Raw genomic sequence first — 22,650 nt, 5'->3', positions numbered from 1 at the left:
CCGCCTCGAGCTCGTTCATCGCAAACCTTTGTGTTGCCAAATACTTGGATTGCTCGAGCACATCTGCCAAAAAACCTTCTGGTGGCGGTTTACGCTAGCTCGCGGGGTCGGCATGCACCGCTCTGCCCAGACCCAGACTCATGACATCGAGCCACTTGCCCAGCTCATCGACGGTCCGGCCCAGACACGCCGCCACCTCGTCCTTGGTGCCCAGGGCTGCAAAATCCAACGGCCGCAACGGTGGACCCTCCAACCTCCGTTCCCACGCCACCTTGACCTCCCTCACCGTCGGCGTCACCTCGACTTCAACCCCGACTTCGGTTTCGGGATCGGGTTCGAGGCTGGCGACATAGCCGGCACGGAGACGGGCAATGCGACTGTAGGCTTGGGCGTTGGCGCCGCGTTCGTAGAGACTCTGCAGTCGCGCGGGGGATGCAGCGCCCGAAATCGGATCACTCCCCCCGTGCGATTGCCGATGATGCGCAACTACCTCCTCAACACCTTCCAGCGCCGAGCCAGCTGCGGCGAGGTCAAGAGACGTAGAGTCGGGAATGACGATCCCGTCCGTGCTGGTGCTCGGCTTGGTGAGCGATTGCGACCGCTTGCGTATCGGCACTTGCCGAACCTCGGCCGCAGACGCGGCCCCACCAACTCCGAAGCGAAAAGGCGTATGACCCGTGCCTGTAAAACTCGCCTTCTCCACCCCACCCACCCCAGGCTTGATCGTCGAACCCCCCGCAGCCTTTGGCGCTTCCACCGGCACCACGGGCACAGGCGGTGCTGGCGGTGCTGGTGCAGCACGCMCCGTCCCACCCGCCACTGCCGCAGTAGCAATCGCCGGACGCCACGTGTTGTGTTCCGTCTGCCCACCACGCTGACCGCCCGCAGCCGCATCAGGTGCATCCACATCAAACAGGCGCAGCAGCGGATGGTCACGAATCGGGATCTGAGCCGGCGCTTCATCGGCCTCGTCGTCGTCCCACTCGCGCGCGCTGCGGAGCGTATTGAACTCCCACCCCTCTCCCGTCTCCCGTCCATCAAAGGCAAACGAGTCGCGATTGCCCGCCTCGCCCCAATCGGCCGTCTCGGCACCGATGAGGCTCATCCGCATCCCGCCCGCCTTGGTCCACGCATTGTACGCCTGAATCAACTCCTTGAGCACCCCCACGGGCGTCTTGGCATGCGTCTTGATCCACTTGAGCTTATTCAGCTCCTCGGACGTCGCCCTCTCCTTGGGCTCCTCGTTCAAACACGCCGCCACAAAATCTCGCATCGCTGGCGAGAATTCGCCCTCCGGTAGACGAGGCGGCTTGCTCTTGGGGATGAGCATGATGACCCGCATCTGCTCCACATCCGCAAGTGGTGGATTGCCCGTCGCCATCTCGTAGATCGTAATGCCCAGACTCCATACATCCGCCTTCTGGTCGTACGTCTTACCCTCAGTGATCACTTCGGGTGCCATCCAGTAGGGCGTGCCCACAAACGTGCTTCTCTTGCTATGGCTGCTCGACGCCAGCGATGCCGCCACGCCGAAATCGCACAGCAAAATCTTGCCCATGCTGGTGAGCAAAATGTTGGCCGCCTTGATGTCGCGATGGATAATCCCGCACTTGTGCAGGTAGTTGAGCGCCACCAGCGTCTCGCGCACTATCACCGCACAGTAGCGCTCCGCAATCGGCCCCGCCTTCATGAGCGTCCGCACGCTGCCACCATCGGCAAAGTCCATGACGATCCAGAGTTCGGGTCCTTTGAGCCAGCAGCCCCAGTAGCGCACCACGTTGCGCTGCGTAGCTTCGCGCAGCTGGCTCAGCAGCGTCACTTCGCGCTGGATGTCGCTTACGTCGTCGTCGGGCGTGTCGAGGTTGACCACTTTGAGCGCAACCGCTGCACCGGTTTCGACGTGCACGCCTCGGTAGACTGCACCGTACGCTCCTCGCCCCACAAGCTCCAGTCGGCGATACACCGAGTTGACGGGCGGCAAAGTCTTGGATGCACTGTTGCTGCCGCCACCGCGTCCGGGGCCTCTGCGATCCGGCGGGCCGCCCCCTCCTGCACCGCCCGCCCCGCTTCCTCCGCCGCCACCACCGCCCGTATTGCCGCCTCTGTAGGCGTTGAAACCTTCGTGAGCACCGTTGGATCGACTGGCACTGCCGCCGCGCGCTCTGCCTGCGCCGTTGCTCGAGCTGCCGCCTGCCGAAGTGGACCTGCCACCGTCGTCGCCGTGCGCGACGGTATGCTCGACGGTGTGGATCGAGTCTTGACGTCCACGACCGACGGGCCTGATCTCCTTGTGCAACGCCGGATTGAGCAGATCGATCAACGCGGCGTAGGATCGTTTTGCCAGCCCGTGCCGACGCCCTGCTTCGGACCGCATGACCGAATTCGCCTCACCCGAATCGTTGTGCTTGGTTGACGGGGCGGCGGATTGCGCATTTGGCACTGACCCGCCAGACGAATTGGAGTGGTGCAACTGCAGACCCTCGCTTTCCGACTCGGGCGTGGATTCCGTTTGCTGTTCCAGACGAGGCACCTCCTTGGAGAAGGAATTCTCATCCGCTTCTGTGATTTGCGAGAACCGCCATGCCTGAGCCCTGTTAGAGTCCGCACTCAACCCAAGTCCATGCAGTCTCGGCGAGTGAGGTGCGGATGCAGGCAGAGCGAGCTTAGGGGTGTCGTTGCGCGGGGTGTCTAGCTCGTGCAGCGTCTGAGATCGCTGATGTCGCATGGACACGAGCCCCAGACTCGTTAGAAGCGACGAGGACGAGTTGGATCGTGAACGCGTGTTGGTCGTAGACGTTTTGGAGGCTACGTCGAAGCTACCTGCTCTGCGTATGACGCGCAGGCTCTTTCTTGTAGCCTGGGCCGCCGAACGAGCCGCAACGCCCACCACCTCGCCCGACCTTCTGCGCAGCGCCTTGGACGACGAGCTGGAGGCCATCATGGCGAAGCGATCGGCAGCATCGAACGTCTCGGACTCGCGCAGAGGCGAGCTCGGAATGCTGACGCGGGGGAGAGCAGCGGGGCCGTGCTCGTCTTGATCCTTGACGAGGCTGAGAGCGTGAGTGCTTGTCTTGGACTGGTGCTTTGAGCTGCGTGCATCCCAGAAGGCATGTGAGAGAGCATTGGACGACTGCGATCGCGGCAGACGATGGCTGCGACTCGGCAAGCTCATTTCGCCCGTGTCGAATCTGGATCTCTGCGGCCCGTCCGACTTGCGACGCTGGTGCAAGTACCGCGGCTGGATCGTCTTGTCCGAGGCCGACGCTTCGATATTGTGGCTGGAATATAGAAAGATGTCGCCGCTGTTGGGCAGGCTGAACTGTGAGCCCTCGGTGTGGGATCGTAGTCGGCTGCTGGAACCGAACTTGGCGTCGTGCGACGCGCGTTTGCTCTGCCTCTTGAAGCTGCGTCCCCAGCTGAGCCGATCACTGATCGCAGACCCGCCGAACTCCGACACGGACACCGAGCTAAACGACGTTCGATGCGACGGCGATATGGGATGACCGCCCGAGGACACGGACGAAGACGACGGGTTCGAAAAGGTGGCGCGATAAAACGGCGGCGGAGAGATGCCATTGGACGCGTCTGACGGTGCCGACTGCGCGAGCCCTCCGTAGGCGAAAGTATGGAGCGACTTGCGCTCGGCATGGTACAGATCGTGTTCGGTTGCGGATCGGACCAGAAACGTCGGCACGTGTGACTCGTGCTTGTTGGCCACGGGCATCTTTGTGGGCGAAAGCGGAGCCTGAGTTGGGCGCGAAGGCCCCGCCTCGGCTGATAGCGACCAGAGCGACATGCTGCAGTCGGCGAGTCTAGGTGGAAAGAGACATGGTTGATGTTGTGTCGAGCGACAAGCGACGACGAGTGATGGTGATGATGTTGGTGTTGATGATTGGTTGCCTCGATTCAAGCCAACGGACCTTTGGAGCATTTCGAGGATGCGCAGCTCGGCTCAGCCGGTCACGTTTGTTCGGTGGGATTTCGACTGTGGAGCAGAGCATCAACACGGCCGAGCTGCTGCACCCACCAAAATCAACGCAAAAATAAATCGCCCCAAAAATCGCGTCGCCAAAAATCCACGTTTAAATCAACCAAAAGGGATCAACATCAAACTACACACCTCTCGAAGAAGGCAAGTCCGGAGGAATGCGAGTCTGGGATTGGTCGTGCTGTGTGCAGATAGCATTACAGGAGAAGAGCAGGGAAGGGAGCAAAGGGTTTGGGACGAGATGGGCAGCTCATCGGGCCTTGGGCAGCTTGCCCTGGCCCACGAGGTAGCGGCTGATTTCCGAGTAGAGTTCCAGCTGGTCGTCGAGCGTGAGCTGCGTCACAACGGTCTGGAGCACGGATCCGACGGTCACATGGTGCTCGCGGATGAGCGACGAGTAGTAGACGTACGAAAAGAGGCCCATGAGGAACTGGCAGTCGAATCGGTCGGTGAGTCCACCGTGGCCGGGGATGCTGTCGCCAAAGTCCTTGATGTTGAACGCGCGCTTGAAGCCGCTCGCAAAGAATCCTCCGAACGGCGCGACCAAGCTGGCAAAGGCAGCCATGACGAGCGCATGCAGCTGGAAATACGTCCACGGCAGCGCCGACACCCTGTGACCCACCACGGACGATGCCAACGACGACACCGCAGGCGGAAGCGAGAGGTAATGCCAGTGGAAGACCGGATTGGGCTCGCACGTGATCTCCTTGAAGGCGTTCATGCCCAGACTGACCGCGGGGCAGATCATGTAGTTGAAGCGCTGGAACAAGGTTGCCCAACCGTAGGCAAACACCTCGGTCACCACGAGCGCACCCACAAATCCCTCGACCGTCTTCTTGGGACTGAGATCGATGAGCGGTGTCTTGCCGAACGTCATGCCGCAAATATAGGCAAACACGTCGTTGCAAATGACCAGCGACGCCGGCACCCAGAACCAAATCAGACCCTCGAGGATGTTGTTGACGATAAAGTGGCTCGAGAAGACGATGAGCAGCAGCGACATGTGCACCCAACAAAACAGCCCAAACTGATGCTTGAGGTTGCGCCGCTTGAGGTTCGACACAAACGCCATGAATCCAAACACGTACAGCATGAACGACAGGAATCGATGGTGCCGGGCGAACGGGATAAAGTAGGCGTCCACAAAGACGATGTGCTTGAAGTAGTAGATGATCGACTCGCCGTACAAAAAGTAGTTGGCCACCGCGAAAAAGTACCAGCTGAGCGACTTGGACCACAGCTCCTCGCGGCGGCCCTCGAGACGCCTGCGGATGCGCTCGTCCTCTTCGTCGTCGTCCACCTCGCTCGTCGCCGCGCTGGTGGGTGCGGACGACATGCGGCTCGAGCGTCCACCGCCCGTCACCGACGGACGACCCGGAATGTTGAACAGCGCCACAATCTCGCGGTACACGAGCGTCTGCGACACCATGACCAGCAGGATCATGTACGGATGGCCCAGCAGCAGAAGCGCAATGAACGCGCCGATCATGATGAACGTGAACAGCGTTCGCTCGTAGATCTTTTTCCACTTGGCCTTGGCCGCCGCCGCTGCGTCCTCGGCGCTCTCGTTCGCTGGCGCCTTTTGCTTTTCGGGCTGCGCAGCTCGCGGTGCGATGTGCGACTTGGTGGTCTGCACTGCCTCCTTGCCGGCAGCAGCAACCGATTTGGAAGCCTGCGCCAGGATGGACTGCGGCTGGACAGCTGGCTTGGGCTGCTCCTGTTTGGGGGCGGGAGCGGCAGCAGGAGCAGCAGCGGGAGCAGCAGCGGCCTGCTTGGGTGCCGAGGCAGCAAAGGGTGCAGGCGGCGTAGGAGTGACCTTGCTCTGGGCTCCGAGCTTTTCAGCCGCAGCGGAAGGCAGAGACTGCTGGCCGTTGGAGCCGTTTTGCAGCTGAGCTACGGGAGCGGGTGCAGCGGCAGCAGCGGCGTCGTCGGCGTTGGCGTTGGGGGTGCTGGCGGGGTGCACCGGCTTCGCACCCGACTCGACCTTGGCGTTTGCATTGGCGCCGGCAGCCTTGTCCTTTGCAGCCTGCTTCTTGGCGGTGGCGGGTGCGGAAGGCTTTGCAGGCGAAGATTGCTTTTGAGGCTGCTGCTGCTGCTCGACCACCTCTTCCTCGTCCGACTCGATTTCCTCGACCTGGAGTGCCTCGAAGGCGGTACGCGAGGCAAAGCGGCCTCCGTTGGTAGCCATTGTGATTGATGGCAAACGTGGGGAGGATCCAAGGGAGAAGCGCTCGTCCACGTTGATAGACAGAGAGAGATGGATGGATGGATGTGGTTGGAAGGATGACGAGCGAGAGCACACAGCACTTGATCGGTGCTGGGCGGACGGGCCACTCGCTTTTGCTCGCTTTTGGGCGTCACTCGATCGACGGGGCGACAAGAAGAATTTGCACTGCGCTCCCGCCTGCGTTCCAATTGCGGCGAAACAGAGGCGGTGTGGAGGCGCCTTCCTGGCAGCACTGTCAGTCGGCCGCGGTGACGAGCAGCGGGTGCGTGAAGCGTGAAATTGAGGCGCGAGTTTCAACGTGTTAGAGCCGTGACGACACACTCTTGCAAGAGCTAACGGTCTAACAGTTCCAAGTATTCTTCCGCCAAGATGCTCGTCACGATCCAAGCGGGTGGTCGAGTTTGCAAACTGGACTCGGGGCGCCCGATGCCTGAAAAACAAAGGGGGCGGGCGGTGGGTGTGTGCGCGTGTTGGCTGTCTTATTGGCTGCAGCGGGTCGATCAGGATGCAGCTCGTGCATGGCGCATGCACCTCGTCGGTCGCCTCGCCAGAGCCGAATGACTCGTCTCTTTTTGTTCTTCTAGCGCCCTGCGCATGCTTCCGACGTGCAGGCACCGCACTCGTCCTCATTGCTCCTGCGACCAAGGCAGGGGAAAGGAGAGGAGGTCCGGCGCTATCGATTCGTTTGGCTGTGGCCGTTTTTTTTTTCGAGCGCCGCTACGGAAAATTTCAATGAGAGAGAGGCTCCGTGCAGAAAACACGCAGCCACACCACCAAACTTGGGCTTGCGGTGTTGCTGCGACCCTTCAACTGACGCCTGCGGTAGAGATTGAAAGTTTGAACCAACTCACATCAAACTCGATGCGACCAGTAGCATTTGCCAGATTGTGTGCAGGGAGAAAGTCGTACAGATTGACTAGCATGGGCTCGAACTGCCAATGCCAAGCTGTCAGATGCAAGATCACACCCAGCACGCGCGCGCGACGTCGGGCGTTCGGACGCTGCCTTGGATTCCGTCAGGGGATCGGTGCAGCTGGAGAGAAATGAAATAACAAAAAAAAAGAAAAAGAAAAAGAAAAAAAAAGGCCCGGCCAGCTGAACCCTGATCGCCCTGGCAAAGATGCAAGCGAGACGCGACGTTCGGCACCGTTGGTAACGACATCCACGACGGCATTCGACCGACTTTTTCAGAGCGCGCACTCTTCATCTGGCGTCAGGCGATCGGGTGGCAAGGTCCAAGCGCAGGGGTGCCAAGGGATCATCACAGGCTTGAGTGAGAGACGGAAGAGGGCCGACGGAGATGTCGAGAAAGTGCAGCATTCCCAATTCGATGCACGTCTGATGCACGAGAAAATCCGACTTGATGCACACGCAATCAGAAAAAAAAACGATGGTCAGCCCGCCACACTGAATCCGCACCGCAGTGGCGCAGGGTCGAGCATTCAGCGTAAGCCAGAGGGAAGTGAATTCGGCACCCTACCGACACCTCGATCTGACGTCGCGTTTCCGTAGAGTTAAGCAGCAAAGAAAAGAGGTTGCAGGGAACTCAGCTGTGTTGTCTCAACTGTCCAACGGGCGGATGCCGGCGCGTAAGAATATGCAGCTGCTTCACACCCGCAGCCTATCCGAACGCGGCACACGAAGCGGGCCGTCGCAAACAATCACGAGGCCGCTCTCGAAAAAAAAGGCGGTTTCACACTGGATCGAGCCCTCTCTTCCGACGACCCTTGCCAACACCCTATCTTTTTTTTAAGTTTTTTTTTTTTTTTTTTTTGTTGGAGTGTTGCTGGCGGGCTGTCCAATTAATTAAACGAACAAAGTGCTGCAGCTCGCCCCTTGCCTCTGCAAGCCGCCCCTGCCTCTCGTGCCGATGCAACGCGGATCACGACACTGTACCCACCCGAATGCACGCGGCTCGGCCCGCCTCCTCCTCCAACACTCGTCGGGTGGCGCCAGACCTCTGCGGGTGCTGCGCAGGGCGAGAGTGAGAGGGTGAGCCTATCACAGAGAGCGAGTGCGCGCGCGCCCGAGCCTCGCCCACTTGCGTCAGGCTTCATTTGACACGCCTGCTGCGCCGCAACACCTGCACCTCCGACTGCACTCGAGCAGCTTCTTTTCGGCTGAGCCCAACCGCAAGCGCAACCCACCGCCACTCAAACTTACTCTCTCCCCCTCCTCCCCTCTGTGCAGGTGCCACGGCATGCCACGGCAGGTGTGACTGCCTGCCTGTGAGGGCGTGTGACTGGTGCGTGACGCGCGTGTGATGCCCGAAAGAGAGAGGGAGAGAAAGGGGGCACAATGGATCTGCACCGGCCTCCTCCTCTCGCTGCCTCGCTGTCCCTTCCCTTGGCGGCGTGCGTGCGTGCGTGCGTGCTGGTGTGCTGGTGTGCTGGTGTGCTGGTGTGGCGTGTGGCCGCCTCGGCGAGAGAAAGGCAACGAAAGACAGCGAATGCTCTTTTCCGCTCGCCTTTGGCGTGCTCAGCCTTGGCCTCGCCAGCGCTCCCGCCCCAATCACCTTTATATACTCGACTGCCCGTCGCTTATCGCCTTGCCTCTCCCCTCCTCTCCATCCATCTCAATCGTCGTAACCAACCTCGACCTATACCCCTCTCGACCACTCTCTCATATTCACCATGTCTGCCGCTCCCGAGACCACCCCCGCTGTCGTCGCTCCCGTCGAGGAGGTCGCCGCCCCCGCCCCTGCCGTCGAGGAGACTGCCGCTCCCGTCGTCGAGGCTGCCCCCGTCGCTGCTGAGGCCGCCCCCGTCGTCGAGGAGGCCCCTGCTGCTACCGAGACCGTACGTAACCCCACTCTCTATCCATTCCGCATTTTTTTCACAGCACTGACCGTCACTCGCAATTCTCTTTTTGCGTTATCAGGCTGCCCCCGCCGCCGTCGAGACTGCCGCCGAGCCTGCCACTGAGGCTGCCGTGACCGAGGAGACCGCTGCTCCCGTCGCCGCCGCCGCTACCGAGGAGGAGCCCGCTGCTGCCACCGAGGAGGTTGCCGCCAAGGAGGCCTCGCCCAAGAAGGAGAAGCGCCAGTCGTTCATCGGCAAGCTCATCGGCGCCTTCAAGGAGAAGACCGCCAAGAAGGAGAAGACCGCCGCCACCAAGGAGGAGCCCGTCGTCGAGGAGGCCGCTGCCACCGACGGCGCCGCCGCCCCTGCTACCGAGGAGACCGCCGCCGTTGCTGAGCCCACCACCACCGAGGCTGCCGTCGAGGCCCCCGCCGCCGTCGACGAGGCCGCCGCCCCTGCCGCCACCGAGGAGGCCGCTGCTCCCGCTGTTGCCACCACCACCGAGGAGGCCGCCGCCAAGGACGTCAAGATCGACGAGTCGGCCAAGGCGGACGCTCCCGCCCCCGACGTTGCCGCCCAGAAGATCAAGCTCGGCCGTCGTCTCAGCGGCAAGTTTGGCGCCCTCTTCGCCAAGGCCGCCCCCAAGAAGTCGGAGGAGAAGCCCGCCGCCGCCGAGGCCGCCGCTGCCGAGGAGGAGACCGCCTCTCCCGTCGAGGAGAAGGTCGCCGAGGACGTCACCGCCGCCCCCGAGCCCGTCGCCGTGATTGCCGCCCCTGCCGTCAAGGCTCCCGAGTCGGCGGCTCCCGTCGCTGCCGCCGCCTAAGCAGCCCCCTCGCCTTCCTCCCCTTTTCTTTGGATTCTTCGCATGCCCTTCTCGGATTCCTCCTCCCGGGTCTGGCTCTCCTGATTTCTTGTCTTTGTCCTCGCTCGGTTCTTTTTGTTTGCTGGGTACCAACGCACGGCGACGCTCACCCCGCCGTCGTCGTCGTGCGCCCAACGCTATCCCTGGTCTGGCTATACCCCCCCGAACCCGACAAGGTTCGATCATGCACGATGATTCCCCCGTCTCCGCGTAGCGACATACCTTTTCTCTCCAACAAGCCCTTCTCCGCCCCCAATCTGCACTCTTAATAGATAGGCGAGCGCGCAGCGATCCTGCGCGCGCACACCCGCCTTTGACGCCCGTGACGATTCTTTCCGCCCTTTGCTGTCGGCTCTCGCGTGACGAATGCATCCCGGTTCCTAATGTCCTTCAGTGTGGTGCCGAGATGAGGAGCCGCGTGGAGCGCGATTCTACTTTTCGACCGGGATGAAGCGTGGAGAGCGGGGACTTGGGCGTGCTGCCGAGCTTGGGATTTGCGTTTTCGCAAATGTGAGCGGTCGATCAAATGCATGCTCGAGATGATCCGTGATGGATGCAGCCTGGTCGATGTTGTTTGTGCTGTGTGCCTGTGAGACGAGGAGCCGTGTGGAGAGGGGCTTGATTTTGTCGACTCGGATGAGCGACTTGGTGCGCAGCCTGCTCGTACAGATCTTGATCGCATTCACCGCGCCACGTGCGGTTCCACGGGATTTGGTCGTATCTGGGTCGACGCTCATATCCGGCTCGTCTTTGTTGGAGTCGTGGCTGTTGACGGTCTGGACGTGCAGCGGTAGAAAAGGGCTGATGGTTGTTTCGGTCGCTTGGATGCGCGAGGAGCTAGATTTGCCACGCAGGGCGTTAGGGAGCGTCAAGTTGGGACTTGAGCGTGCGATGGGTTTGTGTTGAGAGTGGTGTCGTTTCGCATGTGCCAGCAGCAGCAGAGCGAGTACTTACTCAACGCAACCTTGATCGTGTCTTGGAGACTGGGGGTTTTAGAGTAGTGTGTGGAGTGTGGGGACTGTTTGGGTTGGGTGAGCATTGGCCGATGCGACCAAGACCCCTTGCACTCCTTTTGACATGAGGAGTCTATGCGCTGTTTTGCGTCTTGTCTGTACGAATGCGACCCTGTCCCTGAAATCCTTCTTTGTGTCGACGAGTGTGGCGGTCATTGATTCACACTGCTGTATGCGTAAGTGCTATTCGGATCGCAGAATCCGTGTGGCTTTCCCACTCGAGTAGCTCGTTTGATCTTTGCCAACTGCTTCTATTTGATCGTCGTCTTTTACCCAAGTGCGAGCATGGTCAAGCGTTGAGCTTCTCCGAAGCGAAATTCGAGCGCCTTTCAATGAGCAAGCTGATTCTGGAGGCCAAAAGGAAAGAGACGTCGGTGCTCGTTCCCCCCGGAGGTGAAGCGAAAGTGGGATGAACTGTGTCATCACCAGCAGAGGAAGGGCTATCTCAACACGCAAGGCGGTGAGACAGCCACACCCAAGCAAGAGCGGGGGATGGTAAAGGCTTGCACCTCCTCCTATGCCGAATATAAACCTGACCTCCACTAACGTTATGTGGTGTAGGTGGAAGAGCGGATTAGTGAGAGGCACAGTGTGCTATTGCAGTGCCACAGGGAGTTGCACGACTGGAGCGTGGGCACGAGTCGGTGGTGCAGCGACAAAACCTCACTCAAAACAGACATTGCCGAAACACTGCCAATCCACTTTAGAGAGAGGATTTCATTGAAAGAAAAAAAGGGGACGACGAGGGATAAGAATAAGGATACATTGGTGCGCCTTTGTTGAGAGAGAGAGAGGAGGAAAGCCGAAACAAAAAGGTATCTATGAGGACTGGGGTGGTGGCAGCTGAAAGTCGTTCAGGTCGCGCAGAGTGTCCGAGGTGCGACGCTTGCGCGAGCCTTCCCCGCCGAGCTGACCGAGCGCCGACGAGGTGTCGTTGGCGTCGGGCGTCGCCTGCACCAGCGGCGTAAACGAAAACCACGTCGAGTCCGCAGGCGACGGCCCCTCGAGCCCGTTACTCGGCGCGAAAGGACTCGAGCCCGCAAAGTTGCCTGTGAAGCCCGAGGCCATCCCGCCGCCGCCGTTGGTGTTGTTGTTCTGGCCAGCCTGCTGCCCTTGCTGTTGCTGTTGTTGTTGTTGTTGTTGTTGTTGTTGTTGTTGTTGTTGTTGCTGGGGCTGCTGCGGCTGCGATGCAGGCTGCCCTTGCTGCTGCTGCTGCTGAGACTGCTGCGACGAGTTGTTCTGCGCTTGGCTCTGGTCGGCGTCCTGCCGTTGCGGCTGCCCTCCGCCCATCGGCTGCGAGCCTTGCTGCAGATTCGCGTACATGCCAGCGCCGAAACCCGGGTACATCATGTTGTTGTTGTTGTTGTTGTTGCCGCCTTGAGCCTGCTGCTGCTGTTGCTGAGGCTGCTGCTGCTGCTGCTGTTGCTGCTGATTCTGGAGCAGCGTGTACGCGCCAGGCAGACTGCCGCCGAATGGGTGATTGTTCTGCTCCATGTTGTACGCGCCCATTCCCAGATTGACTTGGCCGTTGTTGTTGTTGCCATTCGTCGCATTGGCAAACGCACTGGCGTCAAAGCCGGGGATGCCTGCAAATAGCGCCGAATAGTCGGTGTTGGTAAAGTTGGCAAACGCTGCCAAGTTGGCGGCGGACAGGTCTTGACCCTGCGCAGGGAAGGGCATCGACTGCGGACCGCCGAGGTGGGGCACGCTCTGTGCCGAGCCGAGCGGCTGCGGTGCATTGGCCTGCATGAAACCCAGGTTGGCAAAGTTCTGCGCCATGGTGGCTTGCGCGCTCTGTGCCTGGTCCTGCATGGACTGCGAGCTGACAGGCTGCTGCTGCTGTTGTTGTTGTTGCTGCTGCTGCTGTGGCTGACCAAGGCTGAGGTTGGCATCGTCGTTTCCACCGCCAAGCGCCAGATTGCTGGGCAGGGCGCTGGGCTGCGACGCGCTGTTGGGCATCATGGACATCGAGTCGCCGAAATTAAAGTTGTTGGCGAGCGGAGAGTGGTACTGCGCGGTCTGGTTGAGGCCGAGACCAAGCGGCGAGGTGCGCTGGCTGTGGTTCTGGTGCGTATGCGAGTTCTGAATGAGGTAAGGTGGGTTCGCCGCGTGCGAGGCCGGGCCAAACTTGGAGCTGACGGTGCGCACGGGCGAGCCGTGGATGGAGCTCGGGCCGGCGCTGCCGGCGCGGCTGTGGGCGTTGTTCTTCACCACATTGGCCACGCGGCCTGTCTTCCACGCCTCTTGGGCTTCGGGACTGAGCGTCCACCAGCTGCCCTTGCCGGCAGCGCTGCTGGGCCTGGGCACCTTGACAAAGAGGTTGCCCTTGATGGAGAGCGTCGACTTGATGCGGTTCTTGACGCGCGCCTCCCAGTCCTTGCCAAAGGCCCACTCGCGGATCTCGGGGAACTTGGCGCACATGCCCTCGAAGAGATCCTGGATGACGAGGCGACCGCTCTCGCTCTCTGCGATGGTCTGGCAGATCATCTCGCTCCAGTTGAGACGCTTGCCGGTGATGGCGCTGGCGGCGACGCGCGAGTTTCCGCCCGGTGTGGAGGTGCCTGTGCCGGGCAGACGACGCGGCGTGGCGCCGGGCGACGAGGCGGCCGAGTTGGGCAGGCTGATCGAGTAGTCGGAGAGGGCGGAGCTCAACGCATGCGGATTGAGGTGGGCGGGGATGGCAGCGGCACCGCCCGTGGCGGCATACTGCGAGAGCTGGGCGTTGGCATAGGCGAGTGCCGAGGCGGTGTAGGCGCCGGATGGCGAGGCTGGTGCGGTGAGCGAGGTTCCGGGGATGGGGTTGGAGAACTGATGGGTGGGGCCGTGGCCGATGGCAGGGCTGTTGGCACCGGAACCCTGATAGGCAGACATGGTGGCATGCATGTCCATCTCCCTTGAGCTCGGACTTGTGATCGGAGCACTTGCGAACAGCTCTGTTGCGGTTTGTGGATTGCGCAGATGTAGTTGAGACGAATTGAGACGGAGGTTGGAGCTTTGAATGCGATGGGAGCAGCTAGAGACTGTAAAGCAACGCCGAGCGATTCGGGGAAGATCCGCGATCAGATGACCTTGCGATAGAATTGTGACAAGAAAGGGCAGCGTCGGGATTGCGTGGCAAAGCGCTGGTAAGAGCACTAATCACGCTGGGGTGGCGTGGATGGTGAGTCAGGGCGTGTGACAGGAAAAGAGACGTGCGTGTGGTCGGATGGAAGCCGAAGGCGAGGCGAGTGAATGCAGTTGATGTGATCAAGCCAGGTGGCAGTCGGGCTGGATGGGCTCGTATCGGAGAATCGCCGAGTCGGATGCGAGGCGTGTGAAGAGCGATGTGATGGATGTCGCGTCGACTTTGGACTTCGGACCAATCCGACGGGTCTCTGCCACGAACGACCAGATGCAGCGGCGAGCGAGGAACGGACGGTAAGAGAGTTGGTGATCGTGAGAGCAGGTTCAAGAAAGTGGGGGAGGACAGCTAAGCGTCGTATCTCGAGAGAGAGCCACCAGGAGCGAGGCGAGGCGAGGCGAGGCAAGGCACGAGAGCCAGGGGCGATCGACCGCGAACGGGCGCCGAGAGCGAGCTCGAGACGCGGGGATAGCGCTGCATGGCGAGATGGGCGGCAGCGCGAGGCGAGGCTGCGAGCGAGACCTGGCTGGAGCGCGCGCCGTGGAGCGGCAGCAGCAGCAGCAGCAGCAGCAGCAGCAGCAGCAGCAGCGAGCTTGTCTACACCACTGCACCGCCGCACCGCCGCGCGCCTGCCGCGGTCTCGCTCGGTTGGTCGGTCGTTGCTCCAGCAATTCAGGGCCCCAAGGCGGGGGAGCTCAGCGAGGCGAGCGAGTCGATTGCGATTGCGCTCGAGTCGAGGCACAGCAGCGGCAGGCGGGCGCAGTCTGCATTTGAGCGCATCGGGCTGCAGCGCCCAGGCCCAGCTCAACAGCCATCTTCAGAAACTGATTGATTCTGCAAAAGGGCACACGAGCGGTCATCGAGCCCAAGCAGCTGGCGCAACGGTCCCGATGTAAAGTCAATTCAAAAGGCTTCCAATACAATCTGCGCGCAGACTGTATTCGCGCAGCTGCATGCAGCGCCCAATCATATTCAGACGTGCCATCGACCTCAGCCTGCATATTTCATCAAGCAAGCGCCTTTCAGCAGCGAACGAGCGCGCTGAATGCAGTTGGCTGACTCCAGCTACGGTAGCTGGCTACTTTAGCTAGCTAGCAGGCACGAGTTCAACCGAGGCAGCTCCTCGTCGTCCTGGCCCGCCGATCTGTTGTCACCGCATCGCGATGCACCATCGCAAGCTGGCGAGGCTATAGTGTAGGCAATCCATCGTAGGCGATCCATCATATGCTTGGTGCCATCGCTGCCCGCTGCAACACGGGCGAGCTTGTCAAGCCGCGCCGGCGACCCTGTTTTCGCGGCTGAGCAGCCTAAATCGTTCACATCGCCGGCCAAAGCGCTTACCGTAAAGAGCCAACCTGCATCGGGCAGGTCAAGCGCTCTCCTCATCGATGTTAAGGCGGTCCGCGCCCACACAGGTGGAGGTGCGCGAAAAATGACGACACCCACACCAGCTGAGCTTGGATTTCCCGATTTTGGATTTTTGGCGACTCCTTCCAGCCCAGCCAAAGCCAAAAAGAAAGCTCGAGCCGCTTCGTGGGTGCCATGCAATGCATCATCTGGACCTTCATCTCGTCCCAGCCAGTCTAGCCTCTCCCGCCCCTGCTATCGTACAAGCCTCCAACATCCGACCTCACACAGCTGCCGGCGGATGGAGCCATTAGCGCCGCTCGGGGTGTAGCAGGAGCGTCCGCGGGCATGGGAGACTATCGCTTCGTCCTCGTCAAACCTACGGCCAGCCCAGCCTATCCGCTGTTGGGCGTGCTTCCGTTTCCCGTCACCTTGGCCGTCCAGGCTGCGATAGCCCTTGGCGCTCTTCTGCTCGTCCTGCTTGTGACGCTCGCCTACAAAGACATGCTCAAACCGGGCCTGCACGCCGCCTCGCGCCTCCATCCATACACCCCCTCGGCATCGGCAAAGGACATCAACGCGGCTTCCAAGTCGCTCCGGCGTGCGCGCTCGACCGCCTCGTCATCTTCCAGCACATTCGCAGCAGCTGCCAAGCCTCGACTGGCGAATCCAAAGTACAAGGGGCTGCGGAATACCGGCAACACGTGCTTCTTCAACTCGACCCTTCAGTCTATATCATCGCTCGCGCTCTTCCGCACGTATCTCGCCTTTCTTGTCGACGAGGCCGAGCGTTGGGACACGCCAACACCCGTCATCGATGCCCTGCTCGAGCTTGTCCAGGAGCTCGTCACACCAGCCGAACGCAATGCGGCCATCAATCCCGTACAGCTCGTGAGGGCGCTCCAGAACCTGCCGTCCTCATCCATCCGCAGTCTCGTTGGGGCTCACCAGCAGCAGGATGCCCATGAGCTCTTTGCACTCCTCAACGAAGCCGTCGATGCCGAGGCAAAGGCAATCCAAAACGACAAGGCCGACGCTCTCGACTCGGAGCAGGCCGGTCTTCGAGCCCTCATGGCGCCCTCTTTACCGTGGAGCGGTCGCGCCGTCTATGCAGATCCAGCACAAGCCAACGGCATCTTGCCGGCTAGCTCCTCGCTCCTCTCTCTGCATCATCTTGCACCTGGATCCGGCGGCGACCCATCGAAACGCCGCGACGACATGGGCGCAGGCGGCAGCGAGACGCTTATGATCTCGCCGTTCGACGCGTTGCTGGCGCAGCGCACCATCTGCCTCGACTGCGGCTACTGCGAGGCCATCCGCCACTTTTCCGCCTCCGAGATCTCGCTCTCGGTGCCGCCGATGAATGTGCGCACACGCACCTCGGAGCTCACCGGCACCTCGGCGTGCTCGCTCCAAGAGTGTCTGGCGCTGTGGTCCGACTTGGAGCAGGTCGACTGGATCTGTTGGAACTGCACGTTGCGCAACACGCTGCAGAGCATCCGGATCGATCTGGCCGCACGGGCGCCTGCGCTGGACTCGAAGCAGAATGGCAAGCTCAAGAACGGCGAGGCGAATGGCTCGGCCAACGGAGGCATGACCCCGGCAAAGAAGAAGAGGCTCGCGCAGCTCAGGTCGAAAGAAGCCAGGCTGACGCGCATCATCGAGTCGGGGCTTTCGGAGGACGAGTTGAAGCAGGCGGCCGAGGACCCGGCATCGCCGTGGCACAACGTGCTGAACAATGTGCAGCTCAAGAAGACGATCAGCCGACTGTCGACCAAGCAGATCATGGTGTCGAGACCGCCGCGCATCCTGGCGCTGCATTTGAATCGCTCCTCCTACTCGGCATCTGCGTGGGCTCCCGCCAAGAACAACCGCCACGTGCTGTTTCCAGAGTACCTTGATTTGGCTCAGTTCACGCTGCAGGGAAGCATCTCGCTGGATGGCCGGCAAGCCATGAATGCGAATGGCGCGGGTGGAGACGAGGGTCAGGTGGCGGCGATTTACAGGCTGGCGGCGATCGTGGTGCATTATGGATCGCACTCGTTCGGACACTATGTCGCCTTTAAGCGAGTGCAGGAGTCGGCTGGGTTGCAGGGTGTGGGCGAGGAGGAAGACGAGACGTGGTTGCGGATTTCAGACGAGAGCGTATCGCGCACGACGATTGGGCACGTCAAACAGGAGAATCCGTATATGCTCTTCTATGAGCTCATGCCCGCCAGCGCTGTCCCCGCTCAGCAACCGATTCAGCTGCCACAGGGTGCAGACTATGCGGCCATGCAACAGGCGATTGCCAGCGCGATCAAGAGCGAGGGCCCTCACAGCGAGGGCGAAAGCGCAAGCGCCTCGCAACGGGCTAGTCCCGCACCGACGCTCCGAATGCGCCCACGCACTGTCCACCGATGGAGCACACCACCAATCCCCTAACCCCGCTCCGCACACACACAAAGTACAAAATGGCAATCCGCAAAAGGTTTCGCATTTACCACGGATTCTGGGGTGGAGAGCTGTGACTCTGTGCGTTTTCGCGCTGTTTGGACGCTTGAGTGTCGACCTTGACATAGTCTTCCACCTCGGCGGGTTTGTCGTCGTCCTTCTTGACGGCCATGTAGATTTCGCCCACAATGCCCAGCGCCTGCGCACGCAGTCTCTGGGTCTCCTTCCCGATGCTTGCGTCGTAGAGGACCGCTTCGCTGACTTCGCGGATCACGCTCTCCACCTCGAGTTTGGCGCCCTTGAAGAGGGCACGCATGCCCTTTTCGGCGGCCTGCTCCTCGAGCTCGCGCTTGCGCTCCACCGTGATCCCCTGCTCTTCCGCCTTGGCCAACTCCTCAAAGACACTCTTGAGCTCCAACGCCGCCCGTACCGTCGACACGGTCTCGCGCACGACGTGAATGCTCGATGCAGCAGAGTGAAAGACTCCGCCGAAAGAGCCGAGAAAACCGGTGCTGGCGAGATAGTGCTTGCTCTTGGCAGAGTAGACGAAGCCGACCGCATGCAGAAGCTCCACGCCGTACGATTCGTGCTTGAGCTCCTCGGCGTCGATGCGCGTGATTTCGCGGAAGGACTTTTCCACCTCGCGCTCGAGCGTCGGATCGTTGGCGCTCCGGATGCTCTCCGTATAGATGCTCAGCTTACGCACCAGCTTCTCGACGAGCTTTGCGACGCGTTGTTGCCGCTGCTTGTCGCGCTCCGCCGCCTGCACGCGCTCCTTCTCCTCCTTGGCCGCCTTCTGCTCCGGCGTCAACACGGGCTTGGTCGACCCTTCGCCAGCAGCCACCTCTTCGCCATTCGCCTGACGCTCGAGATCGTCCGAATCCTGCTGCAACGCCTCCTTCATATCCTTGCCGATCGAAATCGTCCCGATGATGTCCGCAAAGCGCTCACCGCCAAACAGCGACCCGAAAACCTCCTCCGGATCTACGAACCCGTCCTCGGGCGTTAACCCGGGCGTGCTCGCACCGAACTCGTTGTACTTGTGCCGCAACTCGCCATCCGACAGCACATGGTACGCCGTCGCGAGCGCCTTGAACTTTTCCTCCACCTCGGCATCGTTGGGATTCTTGTCCGGATGCAGCTTGATCGCCAGCTTGCGGTACGCTTTCTTGATCTCCTCGAGCGTCGCTGAGGCCGGCACGCCCAGGATGTCGTAGTACGTCATGTCGAGCGGATTGTCGTCCGTGCCGATGCGCCGCTTGCGCGCAACGTCCTTGCCGCCCGACTTGCGTGCATCGCGCACGAGCTTGGTCGCGCCCGGAGGCTCGAACTGCTTGGAGCACGTGCAGCATGTGACGGTGAACGAGGTCTCGTGCGACGGCAGCGCTGCGAGCTCGGCGGCCGACGGCGGCAGGTACTCGATTGACGAGCGGCATGTTGTGTACGGGCACGATACCGAGACGTACGGCTGCTTCGGCCGCGATGCGACATTTATCGATGCCATGATTGCGCGACAGTGATGGTGGTGGTGGTGGTGGTGGTGGTGGTGGTGGTGGTGGTGGTGGTGGTGGNGGGTGAAGAAGGAGACGGCGGTGAAGGCGGTGGTAGTGATGGTGGTGGTGGTGGTGGTGGTGGTGGTGGTGGTGGTGGTGGTGGTGGTGGTGGTGGTGGTGGTAGTGAGTCGAAAGTGTTGATTGCAAATCGCTCCAACAAAGGGGCACAGCAGGGCGGCGGTGCAGCAGCAGCGATAGCTCAGTGTCGCGTGAGAGAGGCGCTGCGTCATATTTCGCCGCCCTCCAACGGCTCAAATGCTCATCGGGCTTTTTCTTTTTCGATTCCGACTTTTGTACAGAATTTCGGGAGGCGGAAGTGTCAGAGAGAGCGGAGGTGCCGGTGCGGATTTTTGCATTTCCCACCCGCCTCGAACCCTGTGGGAAGAATCAAGCTTTCCAGTAGTCATCTGAACCTAGTCCTTCCGCCTCGTCGACTCAGCCTTCTACCATCATCATCACATCTCTCCAGCGCTTCACTGCAGCTCGACACCATGAGGCCGCCCAAGAGGTCGCCGTTCCTCCACTCGCGCCACGCCGAGCTGCTCGAGGTCTACCGCCATCTGTACCCGGATTCGCCGCTGCTGCCGTCCAACGCCTCGTCGCGCGCACACCGACACACGGCGCTCTCGCTCGTCCAGCTATGGATCAACCGCTCCGCATGCCCGTTTGCCGTCGAAACCACGGCGCTGCTCGTACAGAGCGTCATTCTGGATGAACACATGCAGCAGATCGCCGCGCAGTCGCATGCTCCGCCCGCCACGTCGTCGCTGCACTATGCGCTCGAGCAGATGGGCGGCGGTGCCGAGCTGGGTGTCCGGCTCAACTACAGTCTGGCGCTGACAAGGTTCGTCAACAGCGTGGTCGACTCGCATCAGACGGGTGGATTCGCGCAGTCGATCGCGGCGATTGCGGCGCGCATCGGGTTGCCGCAGTGGTTCGTCGAGATCCGCCATGCCACCACGCACGAGGAGCTGCCCAGCATCAGCGTCTGCCGCCACGCCGCACGCGCCGCACTCGCCTGGCTGCACACGCACTTTTGGGCGCCGCAGCTCTTTGATACCCACCACGAACCGCAAGCTGCGCGCGCAGACGCAAGTGGCTCTCGCAAACCAGCCGATGTGGAATTCGGCGTGTCGACAGCACCGACCGCGTCGAGCGAAGAGGAAGAGACGCGTCGTAGCGAACGCACCAAGGCGCTGCGCGAGCTGCATGTCACGCTCAAAGACTACCGGGAGCTGGCCAAGAAGGTGGCGCGCGATCGCAGTCTGGCCAACGCAGCCAAGGCGGACGTGCGCCGGCTGTTCAAGCAGCTCGCCATGTTCGTGTCGCGCATCCGGACGCTCGAGCCCGAGTTCGGCGCGCAGCTCATCGAGCGCGCGCGCGCCACCAAGGGCAAGGACGAAGAGGCGGATGTGCGGCAGGGCGCCCAGGATCCGGACGACGTGGACGAGTGCACGAAATCGGCGCTGGCCGATCTGGTCAACCAGCTGCTGCAACCCGGCGGCCTCGTGCCTCTCAGCCGGTCCAAGCGCGTGTCAGCCTCGGCGAGTGGCAAGGCTATGGTGCTGCCGGACGAGGTGGTGGCGATATGGGCGCCGCTGCTGGCGTACCTGCGCGAGACATACGGCCGCATCTTTGGCCAGATCCTCGCCGAGGAGCTTGTGGACGTAGCCTTTCGCCGCCCCGTCCTCCCCGAAGACGACGACGATGCAGACGCCGAACAAGATGCATCGGCAGACGACCCGAGCTGGCAGGGTTGGAAGACAGCTGCACTGTCGCACGCGAGCTATGGCAAGACCGCCGAGGCGTGGCTGCGGTACCTGATCACCACGACCCCTGTTGCCAGTGGCTTTGCACCCTCGAATGCGCAAGCATCGGTGGGCCCGCTGGTCTCCGATGTCGAAGTGGCCGAGCTGTGTCTGCCTCTGCAGCTGCCTGCTTCGACGGGGCTGCTCGACCTGATCGCCGAGCGCAACCACGAGCTCGGGGCGCGCATCGCACCTTTGATCGCCGTGCTCCGCGTCTCGGCCTTTGTCACCACCGCCGAGCTCGAAGCCAACCTGGGCCAGGGCGACTTTACCTCCGAGCTGGATGTGATGCAGAGCCGGCTCGATGGTCTGCAGACGCTGTTTGCAGTCGATGAGCGCGTGGCCGATGTCAGCATGGACGACACTCCGCAGACCAGCTCGAACCACGTCCATGGCTCCGCTGCCAGTGCTATGCCGCAGGGCTGGTCGGCAGCACCGTCCAACTGGATCCCGACGCCGTTCGGCTGTCTCAACGGACGCATCCCGAACCTCGTGCTCGAAATCTAGCCACCAAGCAATGCCTCATGTCAACCATCGTCGAATCGCCGTGTTGCTCGCAGTGAATCTGGATTGTGCATCCCGATATTGAGGGTCGATGTGTCCCGATATGCTGGAACGATTGGCGTGGAAAAATGAGGGGGGTTGTAGATGTTTGGCATGCAGAGCCGCATCGAGCGTGCATGTTTGATCGGCTTGCTGGGGGGTCCTCTGACTGATCACCGTCGTTGCGCCCTAGCCGACGCGCTGGGGAGGGCAGACCTTTTTGCGGTTGTGGGTGTGGAGGCACAGCGTGACGCGTCGGTGCTTTGTGCGCTCAGACCATCTTTGCTTTTTGGGCAGCGGAGCGGTTTGGGACGATCCCGCCTGGCTACAGTACGGTTGGGCGACGGAGGGGAGGCAGCTTCCTAAATTGGAATGTCGCTTTCCATTCCACAAAAGGCCCAAGGGTAAGCTCGATTCCAGCTCACGCCGGGTTGGATTGCACTCATGGACAGCCCTTTTCCTCGCGGGAAAACTGCCCCGTCCCAAGCTGGGCTGCCCGCTGTCATGCCACAGTGCGAGAGTGTGAGCAGCCTGCAGACTGTGACAACTTGGATGCAGTTCGTCAGCCAGGCCACTTTGCATATCCCTAGAGCCCTCAAATCCCCCTTGGACACATAGAGGCTTCTGTATACCTTTCCTCCATCTCTTCCCATAGGAACCCTTCCTTCTCCACTCTATCTACTTTCTTACTGCAAACATGACCGAGGTTACATCCAAGGACACTGCTGATGTTGGCTCCATCGAGTCGTCGGTCAAGGACGACAAGCGCGATGCTGCCAAGGCCGCCGAAAAGCAAGCCGCCGAGGATGTAGCTGACGAAGACGAGGATGATGAGGAGGACGAAGACTTTGTACGTTCCAGCCCCACTTCTCCCCTCAATCGCTTTGGAACAATAGCTGACTTTGCATTCATGACAGGAGGAGGGTGATGAAGACGATGACGAAGAAGGGTAAG

General features: G+C 61.2%; 9 protein-coding genes across 9 annotated transcripts in view; 4 read left to right on the top strand and 5 right to left on the bottom strand.

Annotated features, from left to right (window-relative positions):
* Positions 1 to 94: 94 nt before the first annotated feature.
* Positions 95 to 3,796, bottom strand: PAN0_004c2327 (pkinase-domain-containing protein; the record flags this gene model as incomplete). The annotated part of the gene is made up of 1 exon (XM_014802272.1): positions 95 to 3,796. One exon carries the CDS (start codon positions 3,794 to 3,796, stop codon positions 95 to 97), a length of 3,702 nt encoding a protein of 1,233 aa, XP_014657758.1.
* Positions 3,797 to 4,238: 442 nt separating this feature from the next.
* PAN0_004c2326 (phosphatidate cytidylyltransferase) lies at positions 4,239 to 6,176 on the bottom strand (the record flags this gene model as incomplete). Its single annotated transcript, XM_014802271.1, has 1 exon — positions 4,239 to 6,176. One exon carries the CDS (start codon positions 6,174 to 6,176, stop codon positions 4,239 to 4,241), a length of 1,938 nt encoding a protein of 645 aa, XP_014657757.1.
* Positions 6,177 to 8,848: 2,672 nt separating this feature from the next.
* PAN0_004d2325 (uncharacterized protein) lies at positions 8,849 to 9,839 on the top strand (the record flags this gene model as incomplete). Its single annotated transcript, XM_014802270.1, has 2 exons — positions 8,849 to 9,013; positions 9,096 to 9,839. 2 exons carry the CDS (start codon positions 8,849 to 8,851, stop codon positions 9,837 to 9,839), a joined length of 909 nt encoding a protein of 302 aa, XP_014657756.1.
* A 470-nt stretch (positions 9,840 to 10,309) lies between these two features.
* On the bottom strand, positions 10,310 to 10,917 carry PAN0_004c2324 (uncharacterized protein; the record flags this gene model as incomplete). The annotated part of the gene is made up of 2 exons (XM_014802269.1): positions 10,310 to 10,757; positions 10,829 to 10,917. The coding sequence occupies 2 exons, from the start codon at positions 10,915 to 10,917 to the stop codon at positions 10,310 to 10,312; spliced, it is 537 nt and encodes a 178-aa protein (XP_014657755.1).
* A 793-nt stretch (positions 10,918 to 11,710) lies between these two features.
* Positions 11,711 to 15,398, bottom strand: PAN0_004c2323 (uncharacterized protein; the record flags this gene model as incomplete). The annotated part of the gene is made up of 3 exons (XM_014802268.1): positions 11,711 to 13,911; positions 14,277 to 14,796; positions 15,354 to 15,398. The coding sequence occupies 3 exons, from the start codon at positions 15,396 to 15,398 to the stop codon at positions 11,711 to 11,713; spliced, it is 2,766 nt and encodes a 921-aa protein (XP_014657754.1).
* Positions 15,399 to 15,707: 309 nt separating this feature from the next.
* PAN0_004d2322 (cysteine proteinase) lies at positions 15,708 to 17,783 on the top strand (the record flags this gene model as incomplete). Its single annotated transcript, XM_014802267.1, has 1 exon — positions 15,708 to 17,783. One exon carries the CDS (start codon positions 15,708 to 15,710, stop codon positions 17,781 to 17,783), a length of 2,076 nt encoding a protein of 691 aa, XP_014657753.1.
* Positions 17,784 to 17,838: 55 nt separating this feature from the next.
* PAN0_004c2321 (DnaJ-domain-containing protein) lies at positions 17,839 to 19,575 on the bottom strand (the record flags this gene model as incomplete). Its single annotated transcript, XM_014802266.1, has 1 exon — positions 17,839 to 19,575. The coding sequence occupies one exon, from the start codon at positions 19,573 to 19,575 to the stop codon at positions 17,839 to 17,841; it is 1,737 nt and encodes a 578-aa protein (XP_014657752.1).
* A 261-nt stretch (positions 19,576 to 19,836) lies between these two features.
* PAN0_004d2320 (las1-domain-containing protein) lies at positions 19,837 to 21,660 on the top strand (the record flags this gene model as incomplete). Its single annotated transcript, XM_014802265.1, has 1 exon — positions 19,837 to 21,660. One exon carries the CDS (start codon positions 19,837 to 19,839, stop codon positions 21,658 to 21,660), a length of 1,824 nt encoding a protein of 607 aa, XP_014657751.1.
* Positions 21,661 to 22,393: 733 nt separating this feature from the next.
* PAN0_004d2319 (uncharacterized protein) overlaps positions 22,394 to 22,650 on the top strand; it is a gene marked incomplete at both ends in the record, with an annotated part of 721 nt that continues 464 nt past the window's right edge. The window contains one exon of the mRNA XM_014802264.1: positions 22,394 to 22,620. Within this exon, the coding sequence (XP_014657750.1) occupies positions 22,394 to 22,620 (227 nt within the window). The remainder of the gene's footprint in view (positions 22,621 to 22,650) is intronic.

Source organism: Moesziomyces antarcticus (genome assembly GCF_000747765.1).
Source record: "Moesziomyces antarcticus DNA, scaffold: scaffold_v10004, strain JCM 10317, whole genome shotgun sequence".
NCBI classification, from domain to species: domain Eukaryota; kingdom Fungi; phylum Basidiomycota; class Ustilaginomycetes; order Ustilaginales; family Ustilaginaceae; genus Moesziomyces; species Moesziomyces antarcticus.
Note: the sequence above shows the minus strand (reverse complement) of the source record. Positions and strands in the feature narration are given on the sequence as shown.